Here is a 17,338-nt window from a genome sequence, read left to right on the forward strand (position 1 = left end):
TGAGTTACTGAACATCTTGATCTGTGCTCAGCCACTCTTCAACTGCTCAGACTTCACCACTCACCCCCAAGCCCTACAATCCGAGAGGTCTCAACAACCTTCCCAAGTCAAGAAAGTTACCTTTGAGTGAAGGGATGTGAAATTTGAACACAGCCTATTGCTGGTCATTTTCTTCTGTTTTGCAATGGCCAGGGCAACCAGCCACCAAATGTTAACAGTTTACACAGTTCAGCGGCTCTGATTCTATCCAGCAGCGGGTTGCAAGGTACACAAACAACTAACCACCGCAAACCGAAAAAGCAAGATACCATATATTTTAAAATTTATTCATGTAAGTAACAGAAGGGATATGAGATCAGCTGGGTTCAACTGTGGGATACTGTGAAAGAGAAATTTGGTAACAGGAATGCTAAATGTGTCTTCTGTGGGTTTTACAGCTGGGGAAACTGAGGCATAGAGTTGCCTGCAGTAAGTCCGTGGCAGAACCAGGAATTTAACCCCATTCTGACCCCCAGCCCTGTACAGCATTGCTTCACCTTGGTAACAACGTTTAGCTCAGTAGCTACATTGTGCAGATGCCCGTTCGACACGTCCCATGACCTGGCTGTGTGTGAAGATTCAGGTTTTACGGCTTCAACACAGCTTTGTAAAGAGCAGAGAGTTCTCCCAGCATGCAATAGTGCCTCCATTCAGATAATTCTCAGAAGCAAGTTAGCTGAACTTGGACACCCAGTGGAAGGAGAGGTGAACCACTGATGATTGACAGTGCATTCCCGCCCTGTTGAAACAGGCGGGCTTTCCCACACAGCTCCTGAATTTACAATCAAGGAGAAAGCAAGCAAGCCAGCTCCATGCATCAAGCAGCCAATCCAACATCACAAATCCACTGACTTTTGTTACATGACAATCCACTTCACAGAAGTTTCGCTAATTGCACCCTCTCCCATACCCCCAAAATACAAATGCAATGCTGGCAAAGATGGTCCGCTACTGAGCCTCTCTCCTTGATCCTTTACGGCAAACAGAGCGGAAGATGACCTCCCAGATCCTTGAGCTTGAAAACCAACTAGCTGATTTGGGGGGGAATTGTATTGCAAAGTAAGAGAGAATCTAGGAGTCAGCCCGAAGAGCTACATTCAGATTCTGTATCACAGCAGCAGCCTCTGGCTTGTGACTTATTATCTTGAGAAAGAAAAATCAAAAATCTTTGTATACAAAACAATCATTCTTCTGATGTAGTGAATTTAAGGCAAAGGTGATATAGGCCTCCTCCATATTGGATTTATTTGCTGACGGTGAAGGATTGAAGTCCGGTGATTGCTCTGCCAAGGATGAGAGCATGGATATCATGCGTGCCTGTGGAGTGAAGAGAAACGGGAACAAAGATCTCACTGGGTGATGTTTAGGATAACCGGAAGTCACCAATTTGCATGCGGTATGTCTCAGTTCCATGGAACTGCCTCTCCGGAGCTAGCAAGGACAGATTTTGGCTGCTTTGTTGCAGAGAGGATGGTTTGCATCATAACAACCGTGGGAGAATATGGATCCCTTTGTAAGGAAACAAACCCCAAACCTTTCCCCCCAGCAGCATGGCTTTTGTAGCACGAAACCCAGGAGACTAGAAAAGGTAAAACTGAAATCCAGTGAAAGAGGAACGAATACAAGGTCTTGGCTACATACAGAAGTTTAACTAGACTGGCATGGCTAAAACGGTTCCAGTGGTACAACCATTATCTGTGTGGACACAGTTGTACTGGTGCTACATACCAGTGAAGTTCCTGACATATGGGAAGGGGAATATACCATATAAGGCACCTTTATTCCCCTTCTATCATGTCCACACCAGTGGTTGTAGTCATGTAACTATATTGGTAAATGAAAGTCACCCCCTGCCCCCCCAACAAACACCATTATCTGGGGGTAAAACCTGTGTATAGACCAGGCGTAAATCATCAGATGCTACAGGGATGAGCATGTTCCAAGATTATCCATCAAACAGTGGCAGGGGTTGCTTCCCCCGGAAGGTGAAAAAAGACTATATTAGCGACGAGCGAAGCAAATCACTAACATGCAGCCACCTCTGGGGTGGAACATGGCAGCTGTTTCAGCAGCATACAGCAAGAACATCATATTCAGTTGGAGCTCTAAGCCTCAACGTGACACAGGGAGATTAGATTGGAGGGGAGGATGCCTCCTACTGAGGCCCACCCTGCTCCCTGAAGCACAGCACCCCTGAGCATCCTGCTTTCTATCCCTTACCTCCACTGTCCCGAAGGAGCTGGGAAATCCTAGGAACCTTCATGACATTTGATACAGAGGTGTATGGAGTGGGGGGGGGGAGATTTACCTTCATAGGTGTTCACAGCCTCCAGGTTCATGACATGTCGGATGACATGATATTCGTCGGCGATGCCGTTGCCCCCCAGCATGTCCCTGGCCTGGCGGGCAATATCCAGGGCTTTGCCGCAGGAGTTCCGCTTCAGCATGGAGATCATCTCGGGGGCAGCCCTGCAGCAACAGCAGCAATCAAGGGGACTAGGGTGGAAGGACGAGCTCCCCGGTAGAGCCAGGGTTTGTGCCATGTTGGCACCAGGCTTAGACCCAGCAGCCTCGTTTCATACTGGGGAGACCTAGCGGCTTGGTCAAAGGGGAACAGCCTGTTTTTCTCTAATCACGTGGTCTGGATCAGAACCAACGCTCCTAGAGGGGAATAGGACCCCCTTCCCCACCTGCATGAGCCAGGCAGTCCCCAAATTTGGGGCTGGATTGGAGCCATTGCCCCTTAGAAGGAAAAGGCCCTGTATGTCACACATACAAATTGGGGAATGACTGCCTAGGAAAGAGTACTGCGGAAAGGGATCTGGGGGTCACAGTGGATCATAAGCTAAATATGAGTCAACAGTGTAATCCTGTTGCAAAAAAAGCAAACAATTCTGGGCTGTATTAGCAGGAGTGTTGTAAGCAAGACACAAGAAGTAATTCTTCCACTCTACTCCGCACTGATTAGGCCTCAACTGGAGTATTGTGTCCAGTTCTGGGCGCCACATGTCAGGAAAGATGTGGACAAACTGGAGAGAGTCCAGAGAACAGCAACAAAAAATGATTAAAGGTCTAGAAAACATGACCTATGAGGGAAGATTGAAAAAAAAAATTGGGTTTGTTTAGTCTGGAGAAGAGAAGACTGAGAGGGGACATGAGAACAGTCTTCAAGTACATAAAAGGTTGTTACAAGGAGGCGGGAGAAGAATTGTTCTTCTTAATCTCTGTGGACAGGACAAGAAGCAATGGGCTTAAATTGCAGCAAGGGCGGTTTAGGTTGGACATTAGGAAAAACTTCCTAACTGTTAGGGCAGTTAAGCACTGGAATAAATTGCCTCGGGAGGTTGTGGAATCTCCATCATTGGGGATTTTTAAGAGCAGGTTGGACAAAACACCTGTCAGGGATGGTATAGATCAGGGACAACCAACCCGCGCCTGAGAAGGAGCCAGAATTGACCTATGTACGTTGCTGAAGAGCCACAGTAATACGTCAGCAGTCCCCCCGCCTGCCAGCAGCCCTGCTGATCAGTGCCTCCCCCTCCTTCCCCATGCCTCCTGCAGCATGCAGGAGGCTCTGGGAGGAGGGGGAGAAGTGAGGGCATGGCAGGCTCAGGGAAGGAGGCAGGAAGGAGAGGGGCCTTGGGTGAAGTAGGGGCAGGGCCTGTGGCAGAGCCAGGGGTTAAGCAGCGAGCACCCTCCCCCCCGGCACATTGGAAAGTCGGTGCTTGTAGCTTCAGCCCCAGAGCCGGTGTCTAGACAAGGAGCCGCATATTAACTTCTGAAGAGCCACATGAGGCTCCGGAGCCCCAGGTTGGCCACCCCTGGTCTAGAGAATACTGAGTCCTGCCTTGAGTGCAGGGGACTTCCAATTTTATGATTCTATGTCATTCCACAATGCCTTACGCCACCAGTCCCACCGCCCAGCCTGGGGCTGGATCAGAGCCTGTGTTCCCTGGAAGGATAAGACCCTGGATCCCATTCCCCACCCCTGAGCCAGCCAAACCCCTTCTAGCTTTGCAGTCTAACCCACAGAATAATATTTTTTAGTTAAGAAAGGCAGGTACATACTTGTCTTCATCCTTTAGCCTCCCCAGCTGCAGGCAAGCCTGTAAGCCAATGGTGATCTCGGTGAGCATATCAGCCAGCTTCTTCTGGACCAGCTGGTTCCTAGCCAGCGGCACCCCAAACTGGATCCTAGGGGTGGACAACTTAGTTAGGAGACTGAGGAGCAAAAGTCACTTAAAACTCCTGGGGCAGATCCGCCTCTGGTGACTGACTTTAACTGGCATGGAGTATTATACTAGGTGTATTAGGTAGAGCCTAAAGGCCCCATCCAAAATCCACATTGTGCTGGGTGCTCTCCTGATAAGCTCACGTGGTGGGAGGGGAAAACCAAGGCCCAGAGATAGGAAGGGACAGCAGAATCAGGGACAGAACCTAGGTGTCCAAGTCACAGTTCAGTGTCTTATGCACTACACCGTCCTTGCTTCTCATTTGACCTGATCTCTGCTCAGCGACAAAGAGTTCCATTGGACGCTCTACAACGGACAGTTCTTCTGAGAGCTAGAACGCTTCATATATACTGCATGTAATCGGCTGGCAGCACAACTGGACTGGAAAGAGCTAGTGAGCCCCATGAAAGCCCTTCACTGTTGGACTCCACCGTGTTCTCCCACAGCTAACCGCTGGCATTCACCCTGGTGGGTTAGGGAAGGGGGCTGGGAGTCAGGACTCTTGGGTCCCATTCCCAGCTCTGCTACTGATCCACTCTGCGACCTTGGTCAAGTCCCTTCACCTCTCTCCCTCAGTTTCCCCTCCTGTCAAGGACTCTCCCATGAGGTCTGAATGAATCAGTGCCTTTAAGAAGAGGCAGGCAGGGATCCCCCAAACCTACGTGGGGCTTCCACCCACCCCAGGCACAAAGAATTCTTCCCCCCGACCCCACATGCAGTCATTACCTGTCCAAGGCATACTGCCTAGCTGTCTCCAAGCAGAATTCAGCAGCGCCGAGCGCTCCCCAGGCAATGCCATACCTGGCATTGTTCAGACAGCCAAACGGACCCTGGCAGGACACGAGACAGAGCCTTGATCATTAACCTCCAGGCAACGTTGCCAAGGAAGAGCACATGACCTCTGCTCCCGCCAGCCCCCTGCATTAACAGGGCAACAGGATCCTGGCTTCGTGCCATTGTCTCTCTCTGCCCAGAAGGATTTGGGGACCACATTTCTAAGCACAAGTTCATTGGCATTCATCAAAACTGACCACAGGAACGGCTCATCTCTCCAACGGAACGCCCCTGGACAGTGGGGGCTGTTTTATACAGCGATCACTCACCCCCTGAGGAAATGCAGTTGTCTCTGGAGTGGAGAACAGCAGCTACTTATCCAGGGATCACTTGGCCCTGTGCTGAAATGCAGCTGCTTCTGGGGTTGGGGCGGGGCACAGCAGCTGTTTTCATCAACCACACAGCAACCATACCCAAGACAGGAAGCAAAGAAGAATCCAGCAGTCGATTGCTTCCTATGGTTTGGGAAGCTGAAGGCAATTGCCAAGGTGAGGATCAGGCCAGGACACCTGGATTAACATCCCTTGGTTTAAAGGCCATTCCCCTGCAGCACAGTGCCCCCTAGCACCGCACTGGAATCAGCACTGGCTCTATGGGGAAAGCATCCGCTGCTGGCCCACCTCCCCACGGCAGCTGGAGTCTCTCCTCCTAGCAGTGTCCCCAGCCAACCCTGCTTAGGCTGTGAGATCATGGGGAACCGAAGAATCGGCTGGTGGGAAAGAGAGGCTGGACTTACCGCAAGCCCGGAGACATGTGGCAGCAGGTTCTCCTCCGGCACCTCCACATCCTCCATCAGGATCATGCCGGTGGTGGAGGCCCGCAGGGAGAACTTGCCCTCGATCCTGGGTGTCGACAGGCCCTTCATCCCCCTCTCCAGAAGGAAGCCCCGGATTCTCCCGTCCTCACACACAGCCCACACCACGCAGAGATCCGCCAGTGGGGAGTTGGTGATCCTGGGAGGAGGCGATGTGAGACCCCGCTCATTTCGGAGCCTCCCAGAGCTCCCTCCTCAAAGGAGGCAGGATGGTACCAACCAGACAGGGAAAACGAGCTAGAGGGGAGATGTGAAACGCTCCAGCAACTCAGTAACGGAGCCGGGGATAGAACCCAGGAGTCCTGGCTCCCTGCTCTAACCACTGGACCCCACTCCCACCCTAGAGCTTGGGATAGAACCCAGGAGTCCTGGAGAGGCCCAGGATTGGCTGAGCCATGGGGAGCAACAAGGCAGGGCCAAGGTTATCGGGGTACAGCAGTTGTCTGGGAAGAGGGGGCTTGCCCAGCTCTGGGGCCCCAGAGGATCTGGTCTCAGGACAGGGTTTCAGTGAGACCAAGGGCCTGGAGCGTGGGTGGCTGCTGAGAGCCGAGGGCAGGGCTAGCGGCCGGGCTGCCGGGGCCTGGCTCTGTCTCTGTCTCACCAGGTCTTGGAGCCGTTGAGCGTGTAGGTCTTGCTGGCCGGGTGGTAGCGAGCCCTTGTCTCCATGCCCCCGGGGTCGCTGCCGTGGTTGGGCTCAGTCAGCCCAAAGCAGCCCAGCAGCTCCCCTGTGGCTGAGGACAGGAAGCCAGTGGGCTTGGGCTTGAGCCGCTGCCCCAACCCTCCCCCCAGGTCCTGCCCCCCCCCAAGGTCCTGCCGCCTCCCCCACCTCCCATCCCCGAGACACCCTCCCCCACGGCCCAGGTCCTGCACCGACCCCTCCCTCCACCAATTCCCACCTCTCTTGTGACCCTCCCACCAGGTTCCTGCACCGCCTCTCCCCCATCAATTCCCACCCCCCATCTCATCCCTGCCCCAGCTCCTGCACTGCCCCTCAACCACCAGGCAGTGCCCGTCCCCCCGCCCATCTGCTGCCCCCAAGCACTTTTCTCCTAGGTTCCCCCCAGCTCCCAAGCCCCTACTCACCCCAATGCCCTCCCCCTGCCCACCCCACTGAAGGCCCCTCTCCCTCCCCCAATTCTGCCCCCAACACCCTCCCCATGGGTCCTGCCCCTCCAACCTAGTTCCCACCCTCCAGACGATACCCAATCCCACAGTTGCCACCCCTCCCGCCATGGCTCTCACGTCACCCAGGCCCAATACCTGCCCTGCCCCCGACTTCTGCATCCTCCCTCCCCCGACATTCTCCTCATGGCTCCTTCGCCACCAGTGGCCACCCCCCACTCCCTGTATGCCTGCCCCCACAGACCTTCCCCACCCTGTGCTCCCTCCCAGCAGCCCGCCTCAGGGGGGCAGGGGGCAGTTCCTTCCCCCTCCCGCCAACCCCCACTCCTTCCAGGTTATCCCAGCAGAGAGCATTGTGGGAAAGAACCATCCCAGCATCCTCCCTGCTCTGCCAGCTGGCCAGACAGCCGGGGCCTGGCTACAGGGGACGTCTACCAGCTCCGGAGCCAGCAGCCTCCCGGGTGGATCCACGCTCCCCGCTCCTAGCCAGGGAGAGCCCCCACCCGCGCCTCTCGCTCACCCAGACGGGGCAGGTATTTCTGCTTCTGCTGCTCCGTGCCGTAGGCGTTGATGGGGTGCATCACCAGGGACGACTGGACGCTCAGGACTGAACGGTAGCTGCTGTCCACTCGCTCGATCTCCCGAGCCAGCAGCCCGTAGGCCACATACGTGGTTCCGGCACAGCCATAACCTGAGATGGGCAGAGAATGTGGACAGGACACACATCAGCAGCAGCACGGGTCCGAACCCCGCCCTGGGTCGGTCAAGACAAGAACCCCCTCCCCACCTGAGGACAGCTGGGGAACGGCTCCCCTCAGCACCTGCTACCTCATGTGCCAAGGACTGATGGGGGCCATGCAGGCAGAGTGGATGGAGGAGCTCAGAAGGGCTGAGACATGCCAGTAGGGGGCATCGTGTGCACTGGGGATAGTCCATGGGCACCTGCCGCCTTCCCAAACGGAGCCACAGGGCCTGCATCGCCCGGGCACAAAGCCACAGGGTTTGAGATGCCACAGCAGCCACTGGAAAATTGGTCCCTAGATACCGGGGGGCCCAATTCAGCACAGCCGTGTGACCCCTTTTTGCCACCCAGGCTGGTGTAAAAGGGCCTTGGGACTGGTGTAACCCCTCCCCCTCACAGGACAGGAGCTGTTGTACCCCCCTCAGCCACAGGGGGCATCCCAGGTGGGGCAGAGGTGGGCATGGCCAAGGCAGGAGGCGGCATGACTGGGGTGAACGTGAAGGCAAGGAGGGGCATGTCAAAGGGGGGCCGTGGCCATTACACGGTCCCAGGTGAGCACAGGTCAGATCAGCTCTCAGGACTGTCCATAGGGGTATCCAGCGTACTTCAGGAGAGCTCTCAGGGGCTTCACCACCCATGGTGCCCATCCGTCAGCTGCTGCTGCTCTCGCCCACCATCCCTCTGCCCCGTGTCAGCTGGTGAGATCCCTCCCCGTGGCGTGCCAGCCCCTCCCTCCATGGGACGCACTGTCCTCGAACTGAGATCCACTCCACGTCCCGGCCAGTGACCCTCCCAGCCATGGCCGGAGGGGAATCCCTCCTGGATCCAGCTCACCTTTGATGGTGGAGCCCAGGATTCCCAGCTCCCCCAGCTCCGACACGATGTCCCGGTGAAAGACTGGAAAGAGGAGACACCAAAGTGTGTCTGTGAGTGCAAAAGGCAGAGTCACTGCCCTCTGCCTCCTCCCCCCACCCCGGACACGGGGATCCCCAAACCAGATCAGGACTGGAGCTCCAGCCATGCAGCCCACCTGGCTCTCCCCGACAGCAACGCACGATCTCTGCAGCCCCACCAGCGGGTTTAATCTGCAGTTCCCTCCCCCAAATGCCTTTAATTCAGGCATCCACCAGGCCCTGAAGGAGGCTACAGACATACAGGCACGTTCCGATCTCAGTGAGCCCTGGGTAAATCTGGAGTCACTCCCTGACTACAATGGGGTCAGGGCCGGATTCTGATCTCGGAGCCCCTGGGGCCAATTCCAGAGTCACCCACTGAATTTAAAAGAGGAAGCTGGAAGAACAGCGGGCGGCATCTGGGTCTGTAAATCACCCCCAAGCACCTCTGGTTTGCATGCAGCCATGGCACATGGATCTCTGGGACGGGCGGGTCTGGGCAACGCTGCCGCAGACTGGACGCAATCGGACAGCTCCCGGTGCTAGCGGCTGCAGTCAGCATCTAAACCCGAAAGAGCTACTGGGGGCTCCGGGGACAGAGACATGGGTTTTTGGAACAGTCACGGGTTCTATCCCTGGTGCTGGCTTCAGGCACCTTCATTCCGGTTGGCCATGACAATTCGTGGCATCAACTTCTCCTGGCAGTAGGTGCGGAAGGAATCCCGGATCATGAGCTCCTCCTGGGTTAGCTGCCTCTCCAGCTGCAGGGGATCTCGCCAGTCAAACTGGGCTCCCGGGGCTGGAGGAAGACAGTCAGAGCTAGATGCACACCTCACAGCTTCAGCGCCAACCCCTACCCCTACCCACGCAGGGAGAGGGGAAATGACAAGCCAGGTACCTCGTCTTCTCAACCCAACCTCCCTCGGGCTGGAGGCAGATCACAAAGGGGAACATTAATCCCAAAAGTAAAGCGTGAGGGTATTGGCTGCGGGGTGGGGGGCCCAGGGCTGGAATAGCAGGGGCGGCGGGTCAGAATTGAGGGGCATGGGATGGAAGCCATTCATTAAAGCCGATTCCTGCCCAGCCTTTACTGGAATCAAATTAGTAATTAATAATAGACCTAGTTCAGGCCAATGCTTTAAACCCCTGATTTACAGACACTGGGAACCCCTTGTTGTAAAAAACCCCAAGCGCTGCCTTCTGGCTGTTTCACTTTCTGCTACTGATGGATTCGTAGAGGCACTCCGACCCTGTTCTCTTCAGTTTCTCCAGCTGTCCAAGGGTCAAAAAGTCATTTCCAATGGGAGCTGGAGGGCGGGCAGTTACCTTTCCGGGGCTTCTCTTGGGCCTTCGTTTCTTTTTCTGGAAAAGCAGAGAAGAAGCCGGGCAGGTGGGTTATTTTATCCCTGCTCTGCTGAGGACGCAAAGCAGGAATCACTGGATCAGATCTCTACCCTGTGCCACGCTGAAGGGACCCCTTCTGGGCATCCCATTACCCGTGCCAGCTTCTTAGCCCTGCGGAGCTAAAAAGCCAGGGATACGGAGGTGGGGCTGTGACAGACTCAGACCCTCCGTGGTTGGGGGACTTGTGACACCAGTGGGTCCATGGTGATGGAGGCCTGTACTTCCCCCATAGCTCCAGCCCTCCACCCCCACCCCCCCCTTTAAAAAAAACCCCAACATTTAGGGGGGCTGGCTTGGGGGGTGTTGGGAGGGGCCGCACCTGCTCCTACTCACCCTTCTGTGCCGCTATGGTGCCCTGGAGCCGGCTGGCGCCTATCCCTGCCGCACAGCAACGGCTCCGTTCTAGCAGCCTGGTCGTGGTGAGTCTCAGAGCCATCTGGGGTTGCTGCTCGTCGGGAAGGGGAACGAGAGAGAGGCTGCTTGGGGGCGACCGCCAGACTCACTGATAAATCACTCTCACGATGCAGGGCGTAGACAGGCCCCGCTGATCTTGTAAGCCTGTTTCCCCGATGTGTCCCCTGGATGTTGTTCTGTCTACATGACAAGGCAGGGCGGCGTTTTAATGACACTAGGGAAGCTGTGTTGCAGCCGGGGCCCTCCCATGGGTTCTGCTGTGTAGACAAGACCCACAGCACCCTTTGTTGTTTGCGAAGGGGCAGGAATTGCCCAGACACACAGTCCACACTGGATCTCTGAGCCAAGCCCCACCTCTGGGTGGGGAGTGGGGTCTAGTAGTTAGAGCAGGGGGCTGGAAGCCAGGATTCCTGGGTTCTCTCCCGAGCTCCCGGTGGAGGGGGGAGGACGGCAAGCGCAGCTGGGAGCCAGGACTCCTGGGTTCTATTCTTGGCTCTGAGTCTCCTCCCAGTGCAGCTCCCCACGGATTCGGGAGGGCTCTGCTAACGGACCCAACTCCAGGATCGGGGCCTTCGTTAGGTTACAAGCCCCGGTGGTTCAAAACCTTTATAAACCCGCCTTCCCGCGGCGGCACAAACCCCTGTGCATTAACCCCCTGGCTGCCAGCCCCCAGCCCCTTTGCTTTAGCTGCCGGGGGAGGGGAGAGGGCCAGGCATCGCCCAGCTGCGGGAGCCCGACCGAGCCCAAGGCACCACGGGGGCCTCTGCAACTGGGCCCCGGGAGCGGAGCTGAGCAACCCCCCCCCACGGAGAGCCCCCCTAGGCCTGCCGCTCCCCCAAGCTACCCCGAGCAAAGAGACCGACCCCCACCCCCAGCACAGAGCGACTCACCTGGGGGAGGTTCTGAAACTGACCCGGGGGCAACACGGGAGACCCTGGGGTGACGTCAGCAGGAATGGGGGCGGGGCGGCATTTTGAGTGTGGCGGAAGAGAGAGAGATTAACTCCTTGCTGTCCCTCTGGCTCAGCAGCGAGGCCGCAGCGGGGGGGGGGGGGGGGGCATGCCACATGCCGGTACCGCGGTGCGGGCACATATTGCCTGTAACAGACCGCATCATGCGAGCTTGCACGTGGCTGCACGGGACACGCCAGTGGACGCTGCATGCAACCCCTGTGTGGCGGCCACTTCACCTTGCAGCTACGCGTGGGTGAATCATCTGTCTGGGTGTGCAAACGCTGCAAGCATGCAACCTCACGGCGCATGCAACGCTCACGCGCGGCATTTGCAGACACGCAGGGGGAGAAATCATGCATGCCTGCAGCAGGCGCATGCCGGCCCCCTCCGCCTGCAGCAGCCGCGCACTTGTGAAAGCGGCGTGCAACCCCTGGGTGCCTGCAGCGTTTGCATGCAGAATCTGCAAACACGGGGAGGAGGAGATTGTGCATGCATGCAACAGGCGCTCGCCGGCCGCCCCTGCCAGCCGTAACCGCCTGCTTGCAAAGGCCGCTTGCCACTATAAGAGGCACACTGCGTTTGTTTGCAATATCTGCATGCATGCAGCATCTCCTGGCTGCTAACTGCTCCTGCAAACGCTGGATCCTTCTCTGCCTGCAGCTGGGCTGCCCCGGGGGTGAAGAGATTTGGGGGTTAAAAAAACCGGTGAGAGAAATTATCAAAGGGGAGGAGGGACGAGAAAGGGAGCGCACCCCGCCTTTCACCGGGGGGGGGGCGTGGTTGACAAGCCTCCGTCCGTGATTGGCCACCGAGAGGGGGCGTGCGAAGGATCTTGAGCAACGCAGCCGGGGGGGGGGGAGCCCGTGGTGCAGAAACAGCCCCGCCCCCGCTGTCAACGTGGGCCGCACACAGATAAAGTGCATGGGGGGGGATATCAATATTAAATGTCCCCCCAAACTCCGCCCCCCAGAGCAGGTGGGGGCTGTGATTGGGTGAATAAGCAGACCCCCCCCAACCCCTGCAGTCAGGGCGGGTTAAGACAGCTTCGGAAATGGGACCCCACTTCCCTCAGTGGGGGCGGGGGTGTGACATTGGTAAAGTGTGGGGGGGGAATGCCTGGCAACCCAAACCAGCCGGTCCCTTCCAGCCAGAGTGCCCCCCCCGCAGCTGGTCCCTTCCAACTAGAGCTCCCCCCCCCAGCCGGTCCCTTCCAGCCAGAGCGCCCCCCGCCCAGCCCCAGCTGCAGATTCTAGCCCGGGGCATCTGGCCCACTGGATCCCTGCATCAAATGGGTGGGGGCCCATTGATGCTTTTCTCTCTCTCTCTCTCTCTCTGATACACACTCACACAGAGCCTGCCCCCCCCCCCCCCCCCCGGCGAGCCTGGACACCCCAGTCTGTGAAATGCAGTTGTCAGGACGCAGGCATGGGCTAGGTGCGGCCAGCAGAGGGCCCCACTGGCCATGGATTGTGGGCCCTCCCCCCAGCAAACACCTTGAGATCCCTGTGCTCCATGGGCCGGGGGTGGGAGCAAAATAGGAGAAAGGAGTCGGGAGGGGTTTGTGGTGCCCCTCACTCCCAAGCCGCAGCCCCCTGCTGTCCCAGCCCTGAGCTCCCCCCACCGCAGACAGCTGTGACAATGCACCTTGAGGAAGGGGCCTGGGAGTTAGCTCTCCCCCTGGGTTCTATTCCCAGTTCCAGGAGGGGAGAGGGGTCTAGTGATTACACCCCGGGGGCTGGGAGTCCTGGACTCCTGGGTTCTGCTACCACCTTTGCCACTGACTCACTGGGTGACCTTGGGCAAATGACTTTCCCCACTCTGTGCCTCAGTTTCCCCAGGGAGATGACACCAATCCCTCTCCTGGGAGCGCAGGGAAGGCATTTGGCAGTGGAAGCCCTGAGTGGGAGGGGAGCGGCCCTGGGTCTCCACCCCCGAGTGCAGAGGTAAGAAGGGGTTTCTCAGAAAAACCCTTGAGGTTGTAATGTGGAAAGAGCGCAACAGGCCCCACTTCCCCAAATTGCTGCAGGAGGATGGGCAGACGACGCAAACAGCTCGATAAGGGAGGTGAAAAGGTCCCTGTGACATGATGCCACCAGCCTGGGCGGTCACAGGCCGGGCAGGTCGTGCCCTAAACCACCCCAACTCTCTCCTTGTTTATTTACTATCTGTGAAATGGGCACATCTGCAACCAGCCCCATTGTACCAGGCTCTGCACAGACCGCAAGCAAGATTAGGGCCCCATTGTGCCAGATGCTGCCAGACCCTGACCGAGATCGGGGCCCCCTTGTGCCAGGCATTGCACAGACACAGAATGAGCCACAGTCCTTGCCCCAAAGAGCTTACAAACTAAATATACAGAAGGTGGGAGGGGAAACTGAGGCACCAATGAGGGAAAGGGCCTTGCTCAGAGTCAGGAAGCACATCGGGGGCAGAGCTGGGAATAGAACCCAGGGGTCCCAGTCTCGGCTGAAGCCCTAGTCACTAAGCCAAACTGCCACCCTGCCAATCTTCCCACCCACTTTTTAAAAGACCCTTTACCTCTTTCTTGCACAGAATTTCTAAACCCAGCAGAATCCAGTTCGCCTGCTCAGAGGCCCATGCGCAGGGTCGCTCCTTCCGTCAAAGAGGGGGGCTTAAAGAGGGGGGGCTTTAAGAGGGGGGTCCAGCTGAGCTCTAATGCAGAGAGGTACAGGGAGGCGGGAGCTGCATGCAGTGGAGAAGGCTCTTGATCCCAGAGGGCAGAGCTGCATTAATGTCCAGGGGCTCTAGACCTGTGTTGAGGGCCTAGCTCCCAGTGTCACCATGAGGCTCAGAGAGGGATGTGTAACTGACACAGAGATGCTGCCTGAGTCAGATAAGAGCCTAAGCCCATTGCTCCCAGCAGGGGGAGCTGCCCTGTAGCAACTCAGTGAGGTGTTGACTGAGCCCCACAGCTCTGGTGGCCCTGTGTGGGGCAGGAGGGGGAGAGCCAAGGGATCATCTCCCAAGCAGAGACAGCCTGGCTGCGTTGGGAAGTCTGGGGGACCCCACTGCTACCACCAATGTCTCTCTGGGAGTGGAGGTGGGGACAGTGGGGGTGAGGTCAGAGGGGAGCTGGGTCCTTATGGGGCATGGGGAGATCTGTCGGGGGGCTGTATGGGAGGAGCTCTCCCTGCCACACACCACCCTCACTCTGCGGGCATCCAGAAGGCAAAAGGCCACAGGCAGGGCCAGCCCCAAGGGCTGGGCACGGGCTGCCTGCCGCATGGTCTGTGCCTGGCAGGGATCATGCCCTGGGCGGGGGTGGGGCTGTCACATGGCTCATTGTGGCAGCAGGGACATGGGCCAGAGGAGCCACAACGGGCCGAATTTGGGGAACGAATCACTTCCCCTTTTCTACCCGCTTGACCTCTGGCAGGGCCTGTGTGTGCAGGGGGCACAGTTCTGCCAGTGCCCCTCACTCCCGACCCGCAGCCCCCTGCTATCCCACCCTGGGCTCCCCCCAGCTCTGCCAGTGGCCCTCAGTCCCAATATGCAGCCCCCTGCTCTGGGAGAGCAGGGGGACTGGGAGTCAGGACTCTTGGGTTCTATTCCTGGCTCTGCCCTGACTCGCTGGGAGAGTTCTGGTTCAGTTTCCCGCTCTGCCTCGTGGGGATAAGGATCTCGGCCCTTTCCCCAGCATGGGGTCGGGGAGGGGGGGTGTGAGGCTGGTCCTTGCGGGCCGCCTAGTGCTCAGAGAGCCTGGTAGGGCTCTGATCTCACAGCTCTGCCCCCCCTTCCCCAGCACTAATCAGGGCTCACACATGGCCTGGTGCAACAGGAGCTGCAGATTAGGGCCCAGCAGCCCCTAACTGCCATCAGCCGCAGAAGCTGGGGGAGCTGGTGGGGGGGTCGGAGCAGCTAATGTGGGGGACGGACACCTGATCCCAGCTCTCCACCTCTGTGCAGCCATCGCCCTGGGGCTGGGATCCCCCCCCACACACGGACCTTTTGGGAGGCTGCAGGCTCCGTGGCCTGGTCTTGGGGGCGGGGCTGAGGCCTGGCGAGCTCGTCTCACGCAGGGGTCAGGCCATGGCTGCTGGGCAGGGAGGGAGCGAGCGCCTGGGGGAAACACTCAGTGCCCCTCCCCCTGGCTCATCTGCCCCCCTTCTCTGTGCCCAGTGGGGCAGGGGGAGAGATGCAATGGCTTCTGGGATCAGGGGTGAGAGCGAGGCTGGGGGTAGGCAGAGGGGACCCCCAGGGGAGGCAGGGGAGGGGGCTCCCCACTGCACTGGCAATCGGGTATGTTGTTCCCGCAGCGCCTGGCAACCCCTGGGGCAGCCGGGTGGGTCAAAGCCCATCACCAAACTCCCAGAGGCCAAGGCGCCCCCAGACTCAGACCCAGGATTTGGGGACATGAAGCTGACCCAATCCCTCCCCCGCTCCACGTTATTCCCGTCCTGGGCCCCATCCCAGCTCTTTGGTGCCCCTCAATCCCGACCTGCAGCCCCGTTCTAGCCCAGCCTTCGCTCCCCTGCCCAACGGGGACTGCCTCCCCCATGTCTCAGCTGGAAAGGTCCCCGCTGCTGGAGCCGGGGTAGATCCTGGGGCTTAATCTCCAGCTCTGCCCCGGTATCAGGGCTGGGGCAGGTGGCCGAGCCGCTCTGGGGCAGTCCGATAAAGCTCAGGCGGATGGTGATCTACGTCCTCGTACTTCCCTGAGAGCAGCAGGCCGGGTATCTGGAAAGGGGGGTTGTCTCTGCAGGGAAGACCTGGCTCGAGGGGGTGGGGGGGGCAATGGGGAGACAGAGCCACCAGGGAACAGGAGAGAGTAAATAGCTGCTTCAGATAATCAGGATCAGAACCCAGGAGTCCTGGCTCCCAGCCCCCCCTACTCTAACCACTAGACTGTACTCCCTCCCTCGGCTGGGGTCAGGAGGGTGCGGTTCCCTGAATCTTGTTTTGTTTCTCAGGAAATTCTCAGCATTTCTGGTTCCTTGTTTCCTTTCATGAAATTCGAAAGGGGCCGAGGCCGGAAGAGAGAAAATAGTGCCATATAAAAATCCAGGACCAGCAGGGTTGGGGGGCAGAGAGTGAGAAATGGGACTCCCGGGTTCTCTCCCTAGCACGGGGTGGGCAGTGGGGTCTAGTGGTTAGAGCAGGGGGCTTGGGAGGCGGGACTCCTGGGTTCTCTCCCTAGCTCAGGGTGGGCAGTGGAGTCTAGTGGTTAGAGCAGGGGGCTTGTGAGCTGGGACTCCTGGGTTCTCTCCCTAGCTCGGGGTGGGCAGTGGGGTCTAGTGCTTAGAGCAGGGGGCTTGGTAGGCAGGACTCCTGGGTCTCTCCCTAGCTCTGCCCCCATTCACTGTGTGACCTGCTCTGGGCCTCGTTTCACCCACTAGAACCTGCTTGTGGGCAAGACAATGATTTGTATTTCGGTGGCACCTTCCGTCCCCCAGATCTCCTGTGATTCCTACAGCCTCCTTCCCACCTGGAGGCCCCGGCCTTGTGCTGTGGTAAGGGAGTTGCCTTGCCTCTGACCAGTCAACCTTGAACCTTCTATGCTGCTCTGGTCGCTGGGCCCGTATCAGTACCCCCCATTTCACAGGAAGTGAAACTGAGGCACAAAGGTGGGGGCGGGGAGTGAGACTTGGCCGAAGGCACCCAGCAGGTGAGTGGCCGGGGGAGGAATAGTATGTAGAACCTCTGACTCCCAGCCCCCCCTGCCCTAACGACTAGACCCCACTCCCCTCCCATAGCTGGGGGGAGTCCCGACTCCCTGACAGGGTCTATCTGCCCCCCCAGTGGGAGGGGGCTGCCAACTGGCATCAATCATCCCCCCCATGGGCAACAGTGGCAGCTACTGATGGGCCCGCGGGAGGCACCTGGGGGCTGAGTCTAGCAGGTGCCAAGCCCTAGGCCTCTGCCCCCCCATA

The 17,338-nt window shown here is 58.1% G+C and overlaps 1 protein-coding gene across 4 annotated transcripts; it reads right to left on the reverse strand.

Moving 5' to 3' along the window:
• Positions 1-310: 310 nt before the first annotated feature.
• GCDH (glutaryl-CoA dehydrogenase) lies at positions 311-14,345 on the reverse strand. Of its 4 annotated transcripts, none has more exons than XM_073319178.1 (12): positions 13,986-14,345; positions 10,414-10,674; positions 10,003-10,038; positions 9,332-9,475; positions 8,618-8,680; positions 7,562-7,732; positions 6,521-6,650; positions 5,842-6,058; positions 4,998-5,101; positions 4,108-4,233; positions 2,348-2,508; positions 311-1,356 (listed from the first exon to the last, which is right to left on the reverse strand). In XM_073319178.1, the coding sequence occupies exons 2-12, from the start codon at positions 10,514-10,516 to the stop codon at positions 1,283-1,285; spliced, it is 1,329 nt and encodes a 442-aa protein (XP_073175279.1). In that variant the 5' UTR covers positions 10,517-10,674; positions 13,986-14,345; the 3' UTR covers positions 311-1,282. The 4 variants fall into 4 exon arrangements, with proteins under 4 accessions (XP_073175279.1, XP_073175277.1, XP_073175278.1 ...); XM_073319176.1 differs by lacking the exon at positions 13,986-14,345 and adding an exon at positions 11,385-11,519; XM_073319177.1 differs by lacking the exon at positions 13,986-14,345 and having other exon boundaries at positions 10,414-11,286.
• Positions 14,346-17,338: the final 2,993 nt, after the last annotated feature.

This window comes from Lepidochelys kempii, chromosome 20 (assembly GCF_965140265.1).
Source record: "Lepidochelys kempii isolate rLepKem1 chromosome 20, rLepKem1.hap2, whole genome shotgun sequence".
Classification (NCBI taxonomy): Eukaryota; Metazoa; Chordata; order Testudines; family Cheloniidae; genus Lepidochelys; species Lepidochelys kempii.

Bases quoted from the DNA above. Each gene is read 5' to 3' on its own strand.
- GCDH (XM_073319178.1), bottom strand. From the start codon at position 10,516: ATGGCTCTGAGACTCACCACGACCAGGCTGCTAGAACGGAGCCGTTGC. The intron at 8,681-9,331 runs GTGCCTGAAGCC...TCCTCTTTCCAG, and splicing joins CATGGCCAACCGGAATGAAG to TCTTTCACCGGGACATCGTG. The intron at 5,102-5,841 runs GTAAGTCCAGCC...GTGTCCTGCCAG, and splicing joins CACATGTCTCCGGGCTTGCG to GGTCCGTTTGGCTGTCTGAA.